Raw genomic sequence first — 21012 nt, 5'->3', positions numbered from 1 at the left:
GATGTAGTGAGTATGATTAATGGCACTCTGTCATTTCTATCCCTGGTTATGGGTGCCACTCTTACAGAAAATAGTGGTTTGAGTTGTTCTAACATTGTTGCTCAGTTATAGATTGAGTGAATTTCAGTTGCATAAAAATGTGTCCTTCAGATGAATTTGTAAGAAAACCACAGATCACAGTGGGTCAGAAATTTTCCAGAAAAATGCATCTTGGTCAAAAGAAAAGCTGATTTGCTGAACTCAAAGTTTTTTGTCAGGAATGGATGTAGTTCAACCAGACCAACCATAAAGCTGTACTGTTGCAAAGGAAATTGACAACTTCCCAGGGGTGTTCTCCACAGAGGAGAACAGTGCAGTGACCAATTTTTGTGTTTTCACATCCCAGATGAATAATCTGACCAGAAGAGAGGTTATTGTGGCATGAGTGAGTAGACTGTGCTCAGAGAAATGTTCAGAGGTTCAAATTCTGCCCTGAGACAGAACTAAACAAGATTATGAAACCTGGAAATCATTTATGAAATGGGCATTTTTCCATCCAGTCCTATTACTGACTCATTTAAGTGAGGGAATGTCTTGGTGTGGACTTCACTTCCACTTGAAGTGGAGTGGTATTTAGGTTATGCCTAAGCAATCAACCAACCTGGAAGTCATAGACAATACAGTTGTGGAAATGGACCTGAAGCTTTGTCACACTTTTTGCAATATGAGGCATACAACAGGCTCGGGAATGCCTGGAGGGCTGACCCCAGCAGTGTGTCACATTAAACGAACAGGCACCAATTCCTGGCTCGCACTGCTTGTGGACAGGGTCTGCTTAGCAGTGGCAGCCAACCTAAAAGGCACTGCATAGTCCCTTAGGGACTTTGCTGGCAGAGAGGAGGCTGAGCTCAGAAATCCTCTAATGGATTTCTGCTTAATTTATCCTGTGCAGGGCAGGGATGTGCTGTTGATCGTTTTGTTAGGGCTGAAACAAGAGACCCTGCCTTGTAATTGCTGTCTGCTACACCAGCGTGGACCATCTGGGCTCACCCTTTAGTCCCATGTTGTGTTGCTCTAAAACCTATCAGGTTAGGAGCGGGTTCCTGGGAGTTTGGAAGAAGCTCCGCTGGAATGAAGTAATGTATTTTAGAAAGACAGTAGGCTTGGTATTTATTTCCAGGCATGGGCAAGGATAGTCACATCACTGGGGAGCACAAGCCAGTTTGGGTGACTTCAGACACGCCTTTTGCAGTCTGGGGGGGAATTAGCTGCAAACACCTTGAAGCCAAAAAAACTCAGAATAAGGAACAGCTTATAGACAATTTAAGCAGCAAAGGTATTTATTGCAGCGCTGGGAGCTAGCCAGCTTTTGCTGGACACACTAGCTCAACTTGAGGATACAAAGCCAGCCATTTTATACATTCTAGAGGCATGGTTACAACATTGAACTATACATATTAACAAATTCTTTACTTTTTTGTGTTCACTGATCTAGCTGCTTCAAGCGTACAAAGTCCTGACTCTAAGCCCCTTATATCTAGTTTAAACATCTAAGTTCTGTGATTCATAGCCCAGTGGTCTCTTGTATATAGTCCATAATATTTTCTATAATGAGAAGACTTTGGTTCAAAGACTTTGGTCCAGGTAACTAAAACAGAACAAGTTATTAACTAAGGTTTCTACAATGTGTTTCTAGCAAAACAGGCAGAACAAATATTAGGCTTATTATCTCCTTCCAACTCATCAGGGCAAGATGCATCAACTAAGCCACCATTAGCTTTGCTTGTTATCAACCTGCAGGGTGGTCCTGTGGTGTAACGAAGAGCACTCCGGACCGTGAATCCCAAGGTCGTGAGTTCGAGTCCCAGTAGGGACCGTCCCTGGCAGTTCAATGCCTCCCTGCCATCCCATCCCGTCAGATCTCGGATGCTGAACAGGGTCAGCCCTGGTTAGTAGCGGGTGCTGGAGACAGTCCCGAGGACTTCACTGGCACTGTCCAAGCTCGCTCGGTCGTGGCAAATGGACCTCAGGACTGAAACGGTGGGGCCAGTTCTGCACACGCTGTGCCTCACCTAAAAAATCCACTGTGCAAGCTCGAAGGACACACCCACATGGGGAGAGCTCTGCCCAAATCTTGGTTCCCAAAGTTTGGCCATACATGCATATCAGCCTGCAAGCTGAGGTGGTGTCCTGGGTTAATGCTGAGCGCTGATGTCTCTGCCACGCCCTGGCACCTCGTTTCATTCATTCATGACCGGGCTTCACGAACGAAGATTTGGGAAGGGCGCTACTCATGCTTGCTGCAAGCATGTGCTGGTGGCTGAAAAGGCCGACGTGGGATAGACAGTCCGGTCGGAAAAGGCACAGTGGAAAGTCTCCATAGGTGATCTTGGTGAGGAACTTCCTGCGTTGTCTTTTCTCCTCGAGGCTGATTCCCCGCGTGTTCCCATGGCACCTCATGGTAAATGCTTAACTCTGTGCTCCTCCCACAGCTCACCCCGCGGGGCCGGCCCCGGACCGACCCACAGCCACGGTGTCGCCCCTGCGGACGCCCAGCTCGCCCTCCCGCCTGCCCGCGGCCGCCGTGCGGCCTCACCCCGCCGTGTCCCCGCAGCATGGCCACCCACCACCCGCACCGGGCCCACGGCCGCTCATCCCGCTCAGCTCCGCCGCCGCCGCCATCACCCCGCCCAACGTCAGCGCCGCGCACCTCAACGGGGATGTGGCCGCGGCGCCCCTCGGGGCCCCGGGCAGTGCCGGGCCCGCCGGCAAGGCCGAGGACAGGAAGAGTGACAAGGTAAGGGCTGCCGAGGAGGGTCTCGGCTGGTTTCCATCACCGGATATCTGGGCATCCTCATCTCACATTATTGTCACACTTCATCCTCTCCCCCACACCATCCCCAGCACTGCTCCCGCATTACCTGTTCGTGGATGGGAAACGAGGTTGATTGAGCAGAGTTTGTGTGTTTCTTGCAATGATCGGTGCCAAAATGTGCCAATCTGCAGCGGTGTGGAGATGCTGTGGTGGGCCCTTGGCCGAGCCAGAAGCGGTTTCCTCGCTGCTCCAAAGGCACTGGGGATGCCACAGCCCCGCAGCAGGTGCCTTGCTGCTCTGAAGGCACTGGGGATGCCCAGCTCGCAGCAGATGCCTCGCTGCTCCGAAAGCACTGGTGATGATGCTTGGCTCATTCCCTGGCAGGCTTTGTTTGCTGCTCCTTCAGCTATCAGCAGGTGACTCAGAGGGGAGCTGGAGACGTGGCTTGCTCGTTAGCAGGAGAGTGAGAAGGCTTTAAAAAGATCTCTAGGGAGCGCAAGCAACCTGGAGCGGGCAAACAGGGGCGTGGCACGTCAGTGAGGGCGCGGCACGGCAGTTTGCATAGGCAGGGCGAACAGGCAGGGCGAAAGCCTAGGTATTTCTGTGGCCTTTTTTTTTTTCTCTGTTTGTTTGTTTGTTTCTCTTTTCTACCTTTCCCCACAGCTCAAGGCAGTCATGCCTCCCAAAAAAATGAAAGCTGTTGCTCCTGTTGCCAGTAGAGGGGTGTCAATACAGATAGAACCCTCTAAAAAGGATGCAGCCACTCAGGCCTCCGGCTGCATAGACTGTCTGAGCCTGGACCTACTACCAGAGGACAGTATGAGAAGCGCCTGCATACGATGTGAGCAGGTGAACGATTTGCTGGGTCTGGTGGCAGAGCTAAAGGAAGAGGTGGATAGGCTCAGAAACATAAGGGAGAGTGAAAGGGAAATTGACTGGTGGAGTCACACCCTTTCCACTCCTAAGGAAGCCCCGCAGGAGGTGGTGAAGCCCAGCCCCTCCTGCCATCAGGCAGACAGAACAGACCATAGGGATGGGGACGAATGGAAACAGGTGCCTGGTCGTAGAGGCAAAAACACCCCCTCTCGACCCCTTTCACCTGCCAGGGTGCCCTTAAAAAACAGGTATATGGCCCTGGACTCGGACAGTCTGTTGGAGGACAGTCAGGAGGAGGATCTGTCTACAAGGTCTTCTGGTTACCCCCAGTCTACCGGACGGGTTACAACTACAGGTAAGAGGAAAAAGAAAAGGGTTGTTGTAATCGGTGACTCCCTTCTGAGGTGAACTGAGGGCCCTATATGTCGGCCAGACCCGTCCCACAGGGAAGTTTGCTGCCTTCCCGGGGCCAGGGTGAGGGATATTACCAAAAGACTTCCTAAGCTTATCCAACCCTCAGACTATTGCCCGCTGTTGGTTGTCCAGGTTGGAATTGATGACATTAATAAAAGGAGTACCAGAGTAATTAAAAAAGATTTCAAGGCACTGACCTGATCTCTTCATGGGACAGGAGCACAGGTAGTAATTGCCTCAGTTCCTGTGCTAGCTGGGATGAATGAGGAGAGGTTTAGGAAAGCCCAGCTTACCAACAGGTGGCTTAGGGGATGGTGCTATCGTCAAAATTTTGGGTTTTTTGATCATGGGGCAAACTCCGTGTTGCCCAGTCTCGTCAAAGCAGATGGGCTTCATTTATCTAGGAAGGGCAAAAGAACTGTAGCCCATAAGTTGGCAGGGTTGATTAGGAGGGCTTTAAACTAGGTTTGAAGGGGGAAGGGACGGCAACTGGGCTCTCCAGAGATAGGTCTAAGGGCATAGAGCCTGAGTTGAGAATGAAATCAATGGTCCAGCTGAAGTGCATGTACACCAATGCACGCAGTATGGGAAACAAACAAGAGGAGCTGGAAGCCATAGTGCAGCAGGAAAACTATGACATAGTTGCTGTCACAGAAACGTGGTGGGATGACTCACATGACTGGAGTGCTGCTATGGAGGGCTACAAGCTCTTCAGAAAGGACAGGCAGGGAAGGAGAGGTGGAGGGGTGGCTTTATATGTTAGAGTCTCTTGACTCTGTTGAAGTTGAGGTCAGCAGTGACAAGGTTGAGTGCCTGTGGGCCAGAATCAGGGGCAAGGCCAACAAGGCTGACACCCTTGTGGGAGTCTGTTACAGACCGCCCAACCAGGATGATGAAGGAGATTAATTGTTCTTGTGGGTGACTTTAACCTGCCAGATATCTGCTGGGAGCTTCATACTGTAGAGAAGAGGCAGTCAAGGAGGTTCCTGGAGTGTATAGAGGACAATTTCCTTCATCAACTGGTAAATGAGCCTACCAGGGGTAAGGCCCCGCTAGACCTACTGTTTACAAACAGAGAGGGGCTGGTGGGTGATGTAGTGGTTGGAGGCCACCTGGGGCATAGTGACCATGAAATAATAGAGTTTTCAGTCCTCAGGGATGCAAGGAGAGCCACCATTAAAACCTCTACTTTGGACTTCCGGAGAGCAGATTTTGGCCTATTCAAAAAACTGATTCAGAGCATACCCTGGGAAACAACGCTTAAAGGCAAGGGGGTCCAAGAGGGATGGACATGTTTTAAGAAGGAAATTTTGAATGCACAGCAACAGGCTGTCCCAGTGTGCCAAAAGGCCAGCCGGAGGAGAAGACGGCCAGCTTGGTTAAATAGGGAGATTCTGAAAGAAATCAGGAATAAAAAGAAAGTTTACAGACTATGGATAAAAGGGCTGGCTACTTACGAAGAATTTACAGATAGAGCTAGGTCATGCAGGAAAAAAATTAGGGAAAGAAAAGTGGAATCTGAAGTAAATTTGGCTATTTCAGTTAGGGATAACAAAAAGTCCTTTTATAAATACAATTATAACAAAAGGAGGGGCAAGGAAAACCTCCATTCTCTGTTGGACTTGGAGGGAAATATAGTCAAGGAAGATGAGGAGAAGGCTGAGGTACTTAACACCTACTTTGCCTCAGTTTTCACCAGTAAGACAGATGGCCCTCAAGACAACTGGCCTCTGGAGCTGGTAGACAGGGAGAGGGAGTTGAATACCCCTCCTGTATTCCAGGAGGAGGAAATAGTGACCAACTTACTGAGCCAGCTGGATCCTAACAAGTCTGTGGGACCAGACAGGATCCATCCCAGGGTGATGAAGGAGCTGGCAGAAGAGCTTGCCAAACCACTCTCCATCATCTTCCAACAGTCCTGGCTCTCTGGGGAGGTCCCAGATGATTGGAGGTTGGCCAATGTCACCCCAATCCACAAAAAGGGCTGCAAGCAGGACCCTGGCAACTACAGGCCTGTCAGCCTGACCTCCGTGCCTGGCAGGGTTATGGAGCAGTTCATCCTGAGTGCAATCACACAGCACCTTCAGGGTGGACAAGGGATTAGACCCAGCCAGCATGGGTTTAGGAGGGGCAGGTCCTGTCTGACCAACCTGATCTCTTTTTACGATCAGGTGACCCACCTGGTGGATGAAGGGAAGGCTGTGGATGTGTCTATCTGGACTTCAGCAAGGCCTTTGACACTGTCTCCCATAATATACTCCTGGAAAAGCTGGTAGCCCATGGCCTGGACAAGTGTACCCTCTCCTGGATTAAGAGCTGGCTGGAGGGTCGGGCCCAGAGAGTGCTGGTGAACGAAGCTGCATCCAGCTGGCGGCCGGTCACCAGTGGTGTTCCCCAGGGGTCTGTGTTGGGTCCAGTCCTGTTTAACATCTTTACTGATGATTTAGATGAGGGGATTGAGTCCATCATCAGCAAATTTGCTGATGACACCAAGCTGGGAGGGAGTGTCGATCTGCTGGAAGGCAGGAGGGCTCTGCAGAGGGATCTGGATAGACTTGAGAGATGAGCTGATCCCAATGGGATGAAGTTCAATAAGGCCAAGTGCCGGGTCCTGCACTTTGGCCACAACAACCCCCTGCAGCGCTACAGGCTGGGCACAGAGTGGCTAGAGAGCAGCCAGGCAGAAAGGGACCTTGGAGTACTAATTGACAGGAAGCTCAACATGAGCCAACAGTGTGCCCAGGTGGCCAAGAAGGCCAATGGGATCCTGTCCTGTATCAAAAATAGCGTGGCCAGCAGGACCAGGGAAGTGATCCTTCCCCTGTACTCTGCGTTGGTGAGGCCACACCTTGAGTACTGTGTTCAGTTCTGGACCCCTCAGTTCAGAAAGGTTATTGAGGTGCTGGAGCGAGTCCAGAGAAGAGCAACAAGGCTGGAGAAGGGACTGGAGCACAAGCCCTATGGGGAGAGGCTGAGGGAGCTGGGGTTGTTTAGCCTGGAGAAGAGGAGACTCAGAGGTGACCTCATCACTGTCTAGAACTACCTGAAGGGAAGTTCTAGCCAGGTGGGGGCTGGTCTCTTCTCCCAGGCACTCAGCAATAGGACAAGGGGGCACGGGCTCAAGCTCTGCTGGGGAAAATTAAGTTGGATATCAGAAAAAAATTCTTTGCAGAGAGAGTAATCAGGCATTGGAATGGGCTGCCCAGAGAGGGGGTGGATTCACCATCCCTAGAGATTTTTAAATGCAGATTGGACGTGGCGCTGAGTGCCATGATCTAGTAAATGGACTGGAGTTGGACCAAGGGTTGGACTCGATGATCTTGGAGGTCTTTTCCAACCCAATCGATTCTATGATTCTATGCCCAGCCCGCAGCGGGTGCCCCACTGCTCCAAAGGCACTAGGGATGCCCAGCCCCACAGCAGGTGCCTTGCTGCTCCGAAGGCACTGGGGATGCTGCAGCCCCACAGCAGGTGCCTTGCTGCTCCGAAGGCACTGGGGATGCTGCAGCCTCACAGCAGGTGCCTTGCTGCTCCGAAGGCACTGGTGATGCCGCTGCCCACAGCATGTGCCTCACTGCTCCAAAGGCACTGGGGATGCCCAGCCCGCAGCAGGTGCCTCGCTACTCCAAAGGCACTGGGGATGCCACAGCCCAGCAGTGGGTGTCTTGCTGCTCTGAAGGCACCAGAGATGCCCCAGCCCTGCAGCAGGTGCCTCGCTGCATTGAAGGCACTGGGGATGCCCCACCCCTGCAGCAGGTGCCTCACTGCTCCAAAGGCACTGGGGATGTCGCAGCCCCGCAGCAGGTGCCTCGCTGCTCCAAAGGCACTAGGGATGCCACAGTCCAGCAGCATGTGCTTCCGCTGCTCCAAAGGCACTGGGGGTGCCTCAGCACAGCAGCGGGTGCTTCGCTGCACTGAAGGCACTGGAGATGGCGCAGCCCCGCAGCAGGTGCCTCGCTGCACTGAAGGCACTGGGGATGTCGCAGCACAGCAGTGGGTGCCTCGCTGCTCCGAAGGCACTGGAGATGCCGCAGCCCCGCAGCAGGTGCCTCGCTGCTCCGAAGGCACTGGGGATGCCGCAGCCCCGCAGCAGGTGCCTCGCTGCAATGAAGGCACTGGGGATGTTGCAGCCCCACAGCAGGAGCCCAGCACAGTCAGACACCGCCTCCTGTGCGGCAGGAGCTGCTCTGCTGCTCCAGAAACACCTCCACTTCTGCAGGAAACTTCCATTGCAGTGGCACAGCCAAAAGAGAAGGGAATCAAATATGGAGCGTTGGGATGTAGGTAGGATGCACTATAGGTTCGGTCTCCAAGGGCCAGCAGTGGGACCCATAGCCAAGTACACGTTCCCTTGTACACCTTACTAAGGAAAGTCAGTGTGGAGAGCTGCTTTAAGCACACAGCCTTTTAGGTTCTTGGCAAGTATTTTGCTTTTACCAAATGTTTACATTGTGTCAGCAGTTCCCATATATCAGTGCTGAAGATTATCTCCCTACTGCCTAGCAGAGCAAGATTCTGGTTTGTATCGCAGTAGGAGAAAGAGATGAGGAGGGCTGGTTTTCATCTGAACCTGCAAAAAAATCTTCATCTATTCCCTGAGCGTTTCCATGGTGGCAGGCACATATGGGGTAAACAGTTACTTTGTACACGATAATACTGTGGTGGCAGGTCTCTCTGGTCATCGGGGTCATAGATAACCCCTAGTTTGACAAAATGAAGAATACAAGTTTAAAATCCTCTCCTTAATCCTGTCTTGAATTTTCTCTGAGTGCCTTTTGGTGAAAGAAGAAGGGTGTAGAAATTTTCACCTGGATGTGAACTTTAGGTACTTGCTTACAAAGAATGACTTCCAGGTGTGCATCAAGGACTGCGTGTGGTGCAAGCAGAACAATACCTGCTACTTCTGCAAGCCCAAGGAAGTGTATGACATTTGGCAGAAGGTGGTAGATGTGCATGTTACAGAGCTTTGTGTACTGGCTCATACTTCCTAAAAGATGTTAAGCTATAGGTCTATATATTTAATGTATTTTAATTCAAGACTGCACACTGAAAGTCCATAGGCAAAATTATATTGAGTCCAGTCCTAAGATACTTGTTAACTTTTCCCACGATGTTACAGCTTAAAGTTACTGGGTTTGGATGTAGAGAAGTAAAGTTAAGAGGTTTTTATACTCCATGAATGAAGACATAGCAAATAATATACAATATCATTGCAATGAGTGTTGCCAAAGACTAATTCACTGCCTGGAAAGTATCAGAGAGAAGTGACAATAAAAATTCTCATCTCTGACTGGACTGGGTAATACATAACTGCTTTGTGTTGAACAACATATTCCCGAATCTCCTCCATGTCATATTTCACTTTCATTTTAGAAAGATCTGAGTTAACAATGTTTTCTTTCCCTTTAGAAATAGTGACTGGTATTTGGCCAGTTAAATTTTATTCCCATTCTTTGCCTAAGCCCAAATATTTCTTTGAAGCAATTGAGAGCTTGGATAATGCCAGACAGAAAGCTATATAACTATTAAAAAAGGCATCTGTGAGTCAGAACCAGAACCATATCTGGAAACAGGCTTGTTATTTTCAAAGCAGAGGCTGGTTGGGCAGGTTTTTTGGTAAACAGGGAATAGTCATAACACTCAGAAGGAATATGTGTGGAGGAAGGTAGTATCTTATCAGCACACCTTACAGGAAAAAATCAGACAAGATCAAGGACCAGAAAAGCAGAAGCAGGGACATAGCTAGCAAACTGCCAGATAAGCAAAGATCAGAAGCAATTTTTCTCAGTTCAGTTTGATTATATTAATCAGACAGGTATTTTGAGATGAAAGGAACAGAGAGGAAGTTAGTAAGAGGAGAGGTAATAAGGTCTTCAGGTCTACTGAATACAGGATGGAAGAAATGTACAGGTAATTATCTCCTGAGAAACTGAGATTAGCAAGTCATATGTGGGGTAAATTTTAATGTGTGCCATAAAATTAGCATTTCTTGTTAGAATGAAATTTTTTTTGTCCTATGAAATTTTTAACTTTAATCCTGGTTTAGTCTTTTGAGCTTCTTTTGTAGGATAGCCTTGAGGATGAGGTCTGAATGATCAGAGGGAGAATGACAGTTTTAGGAGGCAAGTTCTTGTTATTAACCATGGTTTTCTTTCATGCAGGGATTGTCAGTGTCAGTTCACTATGGAAGAGAGGGCACATGGTACATAAGTAGTTTGCCTTCAGGAATGGACACAATGAAGATCCATTGTCTTTCATAGCTCATTTGAGGATTATGGAGATAAATTGCAATTTTTGCATTTATCACTCTGATATAGCCAGATATATTCGTCTTTGTGAATTTCCTTCAGATGACAGGTTTAGCAAGGTTGGTTGGTTGCCTGAAGGCTGGGCTGAGAGATAGTGGGAAGAAGTATTTTAAGATAGGATCTTTTAACAATTTATGTTTTATGATTTCCCATGTAGATTCCACTCAAGGATACTAAGTGTGGTATCAAGGGGCAGCTTCTGCAGTGAGTCTGTATATGCTGTTTGAGTTCCTTGACTTTACCCTGGGAACAGCCTTGCTGAGTGTATGGTGTGGTCACCACTGTTCATGCTTTCCTCCGCGCAAACATTTGTATGCCAATATCACAGGGTCCTGTTGATGTGCAGCACTCAGATATAGGCAGATCCCAAGATTTCTCTAAAATCATCAAGGGACTCCACTTCCAACTTTTACTTGTTTCCTTGTGGTTTAAAGGCAACTATCAGAAACAATCCTAAGGATTATGGTTTTCAGCTCAGCATGAATGGTTTTGTTGCTCATTTTCTATTAATATGGCAAATAAATCCTTAGGTCTATTTTTTTTATCTCTAGTTCTCTTCCTTCAGCTTATTTCCTGAAGATCTTGATCCAAACTTCCAAACTTACATTCATTTAGGGACCCTAATAATAGTGGCTTACTGTCATATTCCTGCTAACTTAATCAGGAGGCAACATTCCACCTCCATGCCAGTCTTCACTTGTCCGTATGCATCTACCCTGGGAGGATCCTCTCTGCAACTGGACTTGTGCTCCACTTCTCAGCTCCTTGACCAGCCTCCTGTCTGCTTGGGGAACAGTTTGGAATATGGTCTCCTTACCAGCTGGTAAGCTGACAAAAGATTGAGCAATAGATAATGCTTAAGTTCACTGTGCAGGAGTGCTTGGAAAGTGCTCTGGCTGCCAAGCAGGCTTAGAAGTAGAACACTTGAAAATCAAAGAAGCTTCAGTGCTGTATGGACTCAACACAAAGCAGCAGGAAAGGAGGTTCATGGAGGGATAGTGCAGACAGTGCAGGAATAAGAAGTCATGGACTGAATAAACGCAAGGGAGCAAAGAAGTAACAGTGGTCAGGGCAGCATAGGAGAGAGAAGAGCTTTGGGAGCTGCTGGGAGATAGAGCAGGGAACACCTGAGAAGAGGTGCCAGTGGGGAGGGTGCAGGTGATGGGTGCTGGTTAAAGCCCACAGGGAGGGGACCTGAAACAGGGGAGTTGAAATACAGGGTGTGGGATGTGGAATGTATCTAAAGAATGCAGTCGAAGAGAGCAAATATTTCCTACTTGATGCCAATTTTTTCTTTTCCAAGAAGGTTTCCTTCCCCAGAAGTAAAATACTGTTTTCCCCTTGAAGTCACTCTCTTCCACATTAGGAAAATCACAGGGACAGGAGAGAGGTAAAACAGAGAGCAAATGGAGAACATCCATTTCCTTCAAGGGTGTGGGGTAGTATAAGGGCTCCTCTGAGCTCTCGCTTTGTCATTCACTACTACTATCTGCATGTATAGCCATCTGGAATTCAGAGAATTCAGCCCCAGTTCCCAAATCTTCTGAACATCTGAAAGAAAGATATGGAGACCCCAGCTGTGGAACTGGAGCAAGACCCTGTGGTTTAGGGGCTTTTTAAAATAGGGACCCTGCTTTTTCATGCAGAGTAAGTACTACTCAAGTTCAACTGGTAGATTACAGCTGAGAGCTTGTAATTATGGCATGACTACTCCTTTGACCTTGGTCAATTTTTGCTATAATAGTTTTTGCTGTACATAATCTGGGTTGATGCTTAATACCACTGATAAAACCACTTGTTTGAATGAATTAATGCATTTCTCATTAAATGAGCTCCTCATTACGTTAATCAAATCAAGCAAATCGTGCTGGGTGGTTTGACCACTGTAATTAAACTTTCTTTAAAATCCACTCATTTGGCTTTTGATGAGGATTTCAATTAAACTCTTCCAAAATGTCTGGCCTGAGAACTGATAAAGAGGAAAATAAGAACTTGCACTAGCAAGCTAGTCAAGTCATTAATTCAGCACTAAGTTACACTCATTTCTTACTGTTTTACCTAGCCAGAGTATATAAAAATATTTGATAATTGGCAACATGAAATTAAATTTTTCTTGCAAGCCTGCTGAAACAAAAATCTGTTTGCAGCCTCAAATTTAGTAACTGTCCCCAGAATATATAGAGGATCTAAATATTCCCTAGAATATATAGAGGAGCTAAACAAGCAAATGGGAAAGTGGACTATGCTGCTGTTTACTGATGTTAAGATAACAAGAGACACATCTTCAGAAGGACACTACTTTGAGCATGCACCAACAGTTTTGCATATGAAGACTGAACCAGTAAACATCTGTCTGCTCTCACCAGTGTCACTCACTTTCTCAAGTATCAGTCCTTCTGCTCAAAATAGCTGCGTTCCTCAAATGATACAGTATGTTTGGCATGATGCTGGTGTAAGAACTAGTTTGCAAAATAGAACAAGCCAAGATCTGTTTTCTGGTCCTTCAAGTGTCCCTACATGACTTGCATCCAGTCTCTTAAGTTTTTTTCGCTGCCCAAAATAGGGTGCCTGCATCCAGACTGCTCGAGAACAGTCTGGTAAGTGGCGTGGCCCAAGCCATGCCCATGCATTGTGCTGAGAGAGTGCTAGTTCATAGAATCATAGAAACCCTGAGTTTGAAGGGACCCACAAGGACCATTGAGTCCAGCTCATGGCCCTGCACAGGACAACCCCAAGAGTCAAACCATGTGCCTGACTGAGAGTATTGTCCAAACACTTATTGAACCCTGGCAGGTTTGGTGCTGTGACACTTCCCTGGGGAGCCTGTTCCAGCCCAACCACCCTCTGGATGAAGAATGTTTTTCCAATGTCCAGCCTAAACCTCCTCTGACACAGCTTCATGCCATTCCCTCAGGTCTTGTCCCTGATCACCACAGAAAAGAGATGAGTGCCTGCCCCTCATGAGATGAGTGAGGAAGTTCTCGACTGCAAGGAGGTTTCCCCCCATTCTCCAGGCTGAATGAGCCAGGTGACCTCAGCCACTTCTCTTGAGCCCTTCAGCATCTTTATAACTCTCCTTTGGATGCTCTGTAATGGCTTAATATCTTTTCTATATTGTGGGCCCAGAACTTCACACAGCACTCCAGGTGAGGCTGCACCAGCACAGAGTAGAGTGGGAAGCTGATGTAAGCCAAACCCACAATGGTTAATGGATGCTGGACAGGGTTTGTTGCTAAATCCTGACCTCATTTTATATGCCAGAACAAGCATGACCAGAGAGACTTCCCTCTTCACCACTCCTTTCTGTCACTGCCTTCCTCTGTCTTCTTCTAATCCACAGCCCAGTGCGCATTCCCACCTGGCAGTGTCCCTCAGTGCAGACCCACTGCCTGCACACTTAAGTTAGCCACCCCAGCTTTACATGGAGTTGGAGACTAGATCAAAGGTCCTTTTGAAATCTGCCTTTGTAAACTGTGAGATATTCTTTGACCTTAGCTCACATTTCAGCTGGTTGGCAGAAATGAAGCTACCTAAAGAACCAGATCTACACAGTGCACTTTCAGTTTTTACTTACTGTTAGTCTCTGCATGGCAACTTCTTCACATATTAACTTGTCCCTGAGTGAAAAGGATTTCTTATCACTTCATATCCCCAAAGAAATTTAATTGTTTATCCAGAAAATGAAATATCAGTCTCAAAAGTGAAGTGTTGAGCACTTGCAAGGACTTTGTAGATATAAAATGATGTGACAAAAATAGTGGTCACCCTGGGATGAGCAGAGGATGCTAAGGACAGAGTTGATGAAGGCAGATTTTTCAGAAACAAAGTCAGTATGACTGACCCTGATTTTTCAGAGGAGGAATTCAGTCTTCCTAGCAGATATGAAATTATTTATTATTTTTCACTTTGTGAAAAATACTTCACTTTGGTTACCTAAGAAAGTTTACTTAAGTTGTTCAGGTATGAACTGGGATGATAACAACTAAAGGATTAAATGAAAGCAGCACAAGACATAACAATAAACAAATTGTGCAAGAGCAGAAGAGCCTGATTTGAATTCTTAGAATAAGTGTAGGATGCATTAAGAGGAAGCAGCATTGGAATAGCAATGTAAAGGTTTGCATGAAAAAGATAGATTAAGGTCTGTGGCACTAATTTTCCTGAGTACTCTTTAAGACATCAGAGCTGGTTCTGGAATCACCAGTACAAACATTTCACTGATCATTTTCAGAGTCAACTTTGACTTTCCAGTTTGTTTCTTGGTAAGGTGCTTTAATCTGGAATGTTTTATTTCAGTTCTTTCAAGACTTGTGCACAGAATACATCCTGTTAATCCATTTCCTCTCAACAAAGGTGAGGGGGCTGTCTTCATCACAAATGAGCCACTGCTTCCCATGCTCCAGAAACTGTATCTTGGCTCAGTGACCAGCAAGTGATTCACCAGAAACTTGGCCAGGGAGTGGAAACTTCTTTTTCTGGTCATGTGCAGTCAGGCCACAAAGTTCTGTTCTAGGGCAGAAAACTCATGCTTAAAATCTCTACAGCACCATCTCCTTCATTATTAGAGCTCAGTTTGAAAGGACAAAAACCTGGCAACTTGCTGATGAATATTTGAAGGCTGGCAAATAACCCAGCCAAAAGCATGAGCCCCAGCTGTCAAAACATAGAAAACTTAAGCTTTACAATAAAACAGATTTCTGTTATTTCTGACTGGCTAGGATTCTTTTGCTTAGATCAAGGGCAATAAGTCATTGATCAAAATTTCTTTTTCTTCTTCACATTTTTGATGTTAGGAAATGCTTTCAAACTCCCCACAGATATTTCAAGCGCTGACTTTGCTGCCAAGCAGTCTCCGAAAGCTATGCCTTTTTTCTCTCCTCTCCCCCTGCCTCTGCTTATCTGCCTCACAGTGCTGTCACAGGATTTCTCAAGTGTCCGCAGTGGATTTCTGTAACACTCTATCGAGTGGTTCTCTGCTACATTCGGCGGCCTTAAGGGGAAACAGATTCTGGGGAAGAGAAGACGGAGAGTGCTTTAACTTCAAGAGGAAACTCAGTTTATCTACTAACTGGAGATGAAGCTGTCTGGATGCCAAGGCACAGCATTCTCCTGGCACCTGTAGAGACCTAATTTTATAGCACAGAGGACCCACGGGCTTTTACTAATCCTTAGCATGGCTTGAGGAAGAAAGTAGAACTGACAAAAGAAAGAGCATGCAAGGGAGCACTGGAAGCAGAAGGCTGGAGGCGTGTGTATGTGTGTGTGTGTCTGCATGTGAACATCCTGGCACTGCATTCTCATGGCATTCCCCTGCCTGCAGAAGGAATCACGCAGGACCAGATGGCTGGATGGGGCCAGGCTGTGGGTGGGGATGGCAAGTATGTCCTTGGATTAGTCGGGTGAAATGTAAGTGCTCTTGTGCTATTCATGGAGGACATTGACGCGTTCCGGCTGTTAAGGGATCACAGGGGCCAATCCCCACCCCACACCATGCAGCTCGCAGCTGGGCATCCCCTCACAGCTTCTGCACTATCCCTGCCCTGTTCCTGAAGAACACCATTTGATCTCTCATTTCCTCATAACATCGAGCTCCCAATTCCCATGCACAGGTTAAAAAACCCAGAGCTTGAATGCTTTGCCTGTCCCTGTAGTGGATTTCTACCTTGAAACAGTAACACACAGAGCTGGCACAAGCTGCCTCTAACCCACCACTCTCAGGAAGGAAGATGTGCAGGCTAAAACCATTCCAGAAAAACAGAGCAAGAAGTTGGATACCTTGAAAACAATGAAACAACTTGGAATGTGTCAGAGTTGGTGGCATCTTGGCCTCCTACATGTCCAGGACTCATTAGATTTCCTCAGAGATTTTCCAACTATGAATTCACAAGCCAGTAAGTTTTAAACCACCAAGTGGTGACAGATTATTTACTGAGACACAGGTATCTCAAGTGCCAGTGCAGCTGTATTACAGAGACAGAGTCTGAACTTTTCTGTGAAAATTGTCTATAATCAACTTTTCAGTGCCCCTGTTTCTTTTATTTTGTCATATGGATATTGGTATTTTTCATGGGTGGGTTAAAATATCTAACATCAATGTAGAAATACTTCAGCAAGCTCTGCTAGCAGAATTACATTAACTAAATGAAATTGCAGTTTCTGACAAACATCAGCATGGTAGAAACAGCATGTTATAACAGTCAACAAATATCTGTGGCATGTTTCTATTTTTTTGTTATGTAACTCAAGGGCACAATCAAGTTATAACAAAGGGATATTTATCTTATTTCATGCATTTTTGTTTATTTTTCATATTGCAGGAGCAGATTCACAAGCCCTCAGCCTTTCTTTTGCCAAAAAAATAAAGCCATTTTAAAGTCAGTCTGGATTGTTATTTTTTTGACTGAATGTCTCAAGCATCTAGTAATTCCCTTCAGACCAAGTCAAGACATGGAGTCAGTGCTGGTCTCTGAAAGACTGAAAAAATGCTCTTATTATGCCCTCTGGAGAAAAGATCAGTCTCAGATTCAGAAAGTGCACCATGCAAAAGTTGCTTTTCTGACCCTACATCTGTAGGCTGCCTATGATCATTAATATACTGTGCCAAGCAGTCAACTATCTAAAAAACAATTTATTATAGAGGCAGAACTTGTTGCTTTGCTTTTTCTGCATATATTTTGTTTAGTTCATATGCACTGATATATTTCTGTAAGTTAAGACTACAGAAGCTATAATACTAACCTTCAGTCACAGCTCACTGTGTTCAGCACACTGGAAGCAGACAGGCACTGGGCTTCATCACCAGGTGCCTGTGGGAAAGAAGATGTAATTTAGTGTGAGTCCATGGCCAACTTACTTTGCAGTAAAGTAGATTTCCTGTATTGTAGTTTTTTGTCCCAATTCATGATCAGCCCAGAACTGGTGTATTTTAAAGCGGAACTATCTGGCTTTTTTATGACCTTAGAGATCTCTATTCCCTCCTGTACAACATCATGTTATTTTTCATATCTTAGGTTTTGAGACAGCAAAGGGAGGAGGGAGGGCAGGCAGATTCTATCAACATGATGGAGCCTGCTGAGGCAAGGGAAATGCATAAGCTAGGCTTTGATCAGGACATGAAAGAAGGAACTGATTTTCCAACTTTTTAAATTTTTCTGGATAGGTTTTATATCTAAGCCAGATACTCCTGGTTGGCAGACTTAGAGGGAACCTGGCTGAGAGATACAGCTGGCTGGCAGGCACAGAGGAGGTCGTAAGGATGGTGGCCCCAAGGCCTGGGATGGGTTTCCATTCATCAGCTGTGAACAAGTCAGATGTATGCCAACTACCTGTCACAGATACCTGTATGACTTTTCTTAAAATCGTTCAATTAAGATCATTCTGCAACTTCCCTGAGTAATCTATTCCTCTCCTTTCATATTCCTAGGGTCAAAAAATTCCCTGTTACACCTCCCAAATCTTTTTTGGTTACAAATCATTCTTGTTTCTTCATGTTTTGCTCCAGATGGAACTGCTAATCAGCTTTCTCTTGACAGCCTTTCAGGTGTTAGAGAACTGATAATGTGTTTAGTCCTCAAGAGTTGTCAGTGAGCCCAGGTCACAGCCTTTCTTCACAGGTAATGTTTTCTAGCTCTCTGATTACGTTTTTTTCCTCTGGGCAGTGTCAGCTTGCTGGAGTATTAAAGAGCAGTGCCCTAGAGTGGATTTTGCTGAGACCTTGTTAGTGCCAATTAAAATGGAATAAGCACTTGCCGTGTGTTACATATAGGATATTTCCAGATGAAGTTTGTCCTTTTCATAGCAACATCTTGATTCACTCCCATGTCCCTTTATGCAGAGCTGCTGGCTGGCCAGTCAGTCCTCATTTTGCATCTGTGCATTTGATTTCTCCTTCCTAACAGTAGCATGTCATGCTTGTTTTTACAGATTTCACTGTGGTGATTTGGGATCATTTCTCCATTTTAGGAAAATTGTTCTGAATTCTTGCCCTGTTTTTCCTACTGTTGTGAATTAACCCTGGCAGGCAGCTTAGCCTCACACAGCCACTCACTCACTCCCTGCCACAGTGGGAAGGGGGAAAGAATCTGTAAAAGTGAGAAAACTCATGGATTGAGATAAGACACTTTAATAGGTAAAGGAAAAGCTGCACACGCAAGCAAAACAACACAACTAATTCACTCGCCATTTTCCATTGACAGCCAGGTGTTCAGGCATCTTCAGGACAGCAGGGCTCCATCACAGTAATGGTGGCTCAGGAAGACAAACACCATCACTCTGAATGTACCTTCCTTCCTCATTCTTCCCACAGCATTTAACTGCTCACCACAACATCATACGGTGTGGGGTATCCCTCTGGTCAGCTGGGGTCAGCTGCCCCAGCTGTGTCCCATCCCAACTCCATGGGCACCTCCAGCCCCATCACCAGTGGGTTGGGGTGAGAGGCAGAAAAGGCCTTAACAATGTTCACGGGCTGCTCAGCAATAACTTAAATAGGTGTGTTATTACCCTTGTGTAGTCACAAAGCCAAAACATAGGACCATGTGAGCTACTATGATAACTCTGTCTCAGCTGGAACCAGCAAACCTTTCAACTGCTTGTGTACTTAATCAGCTCAGTGCCCATTGCTGGTTTTAGAAGTGCACTCTCTAGCTTATCTACCAAGTGATTAATGGAAACATTCACCAACACTGGGACTGAGTCAAGCCCTGATGGTACATACTTGAATGTCCTCTTGCTTTGACAGAAAAACATTAACTGGAAAACATTGCAAAGCAACTGGTACATCTGATTATCTGAGTTTTTCCATTAATACTGATGAGTTAAAAATGGGAGAGTCCAAGACTGGAAGGGTCTCCTCAAACACACACATTGCTTTTCTGGCAGGAAGAAGTTGAAAAAACAGACTCGTGCAAGACACTCATTATATTGCCTACTCTGCTCTGGGAAGATTGTCAGATATAGCAAAGTAATCATAGTACAGGAGCTTGAATAGAAGTTGTGATTGCTTAACTAATGGACTACTAATTCTGTTATCTTTATAGGCAGACATTCCAATCAACTGTGATCAAATTGAAGATGAGACAATTCTAAGTCCATGTTTGTCCACTCTATTTTGCTAAAATGATAATAAGACAGTCTGTCAGTCTGTCGATCAACCCCTGCAGTCTTGCACCGTTATCTCACTTGTGTAAAGGGTTTTTCATCTTCATCTATGGTAGGCAGGCTCAGAGATGGACTATTACGACAAAGATGTCATTTCTGCTGCAGTGCAGTAGTGATTTTATCTTTACCTAGTTTCCATCATTTTCAGATGTGAGATGTATGTGACCAACATCATCACAGAGTTATTTTTATCTTGGATGTTAAAATTGACACTTTCATGCCAAGAGTTGGCAGGTCACACTGGTCTCTTCTGATCAGCTATCTGGCAGAGTGAAGAGGAGTATGCTGTATGTGTGTTGTCATTGGCAATTATTTCTGCAGTAGTTGCATTTGAGGACACCAGCCAGATGTCACTGCCTTACTGGGTAGCACAATCCAGACATGCAACAATTATGTGTTTAGAGAGCTCTGGAGGTTACAGATGTGACTGTGTGTGCAATCCATGTGAGATGCTGCTCAGTGGCTGCATCACTGAAATTAGCCTACTATCTGCTTTGGCATAAAGGATGTCCTTAGACATATTGGGTTACCCAAATCACCTTAAGCCTGACATTTGAGCTAATGTGTTTTGTCTCACAGTTGGAGTAGGATGAGGAAATGGAGAGCATTGGCTTCAGTAACACACATCACAAGTGGTAATTAGTTAAATCAGTGTAACTCAATTGCATTTAATTATACAGTCATACCTGCAGGTCATGTGTCAGGGAAAAAGAAGAGGATTAAACTGACAAAGGAAGGGAAAGTAGAAGGAAGGGATAGGATAGCAATGTAAAACCAGGCTTTGTGCAAAAGGAAAAAAAGCCGCAGTGCTATTGACATCCCTTTCCTACTTATGCCCTAGTTGTTCCCTTTGGTTAGCTCTATTTCTCATTGTTCATCCTTCCCATTCAGCTCTTTAATTTGACAAAGGGGAATTTTATACTCCTAAAGACCTGACTTTAGTATAGAATATTTTTAGCAAATGTGGGCTTTTTAAATTTTTTAAGTAACAAAACAGACGAAACTAGGAAATTAGAGGAAATCCAATTTTTCCTGAGGAGAGGATGCTCTTATTATATGTGCTGCCAAGACCTGAGAAAACAAGCCTTTTGCCATTGGAAAGATCACTAGCAATTGTATGTATGTATGGCCAGATTTTGCGAATGAAGATTTGGGAAGGGCTCTCCCCACATGGGTGTGCCCTTCCAGCCTGCGCAGTGGATTCTTTAGGTGAGGCACAGCATGCACAGAACTGGCCCCACCATTTATGTCCTAAGGTCCATTTGCCACGGCCGAGTGAGCTTGGACAGTGACAGTGAAGTCCTTGGGACTGTCACAGCACCCGATACTATCCGGGGCTGACCCTGCTGAGCATCTGAGATCTGACGGGATGGGATGGCAGGGAGGCATTGAACTGCCAGGGAACGGTCCCCACTGAGACTCGAACTCAGGACCTTGGGATTCAGAGTCCAGAGTACTCTC

At 46.1% G+C, this 21012-nt stretch overlaps 1 protein-coding gene across 1 annotated transcript in view; it reads left to right on the top strand.

The window, feature by feature from the left end:
• Positions 1 to 21012, top strand: part of SH3RF3 (SH3 domain containing ring finger 3) — a 248422-nt gene that overhangs the window by 205501 nt on the left and 21909 nt on the right. The window contains exon 8 of the mRNA XM_071574674.1: positions 2472 to 2776. Coding sequence (XP_071430775.1) covers positions 2472 to 2776 — 305 coding nt within the window. The remainder of the gene's footprint in view (positions 1 to 2471; positions 2777 to 21012) is intronic.

Source organism: Pithys albifrons, chromosome 1, assembly GCF_047495875.1.
Source record: "Pithys albifrons albifrons isolate INPA30051 chromosome 1, PitAlb_v1, whole genome shotgun sequence".
Lineage (NCBI taxonomy): Eukaryota > Metazoa > Chordata > Aves > Passeriformes > Thamnophilidae > Pithys > Pithys albifrons.
Note: the sequence above shows the minus strand (reverse complement) of the source record. Positions and strands in the feature narration are given on the sequence as shown.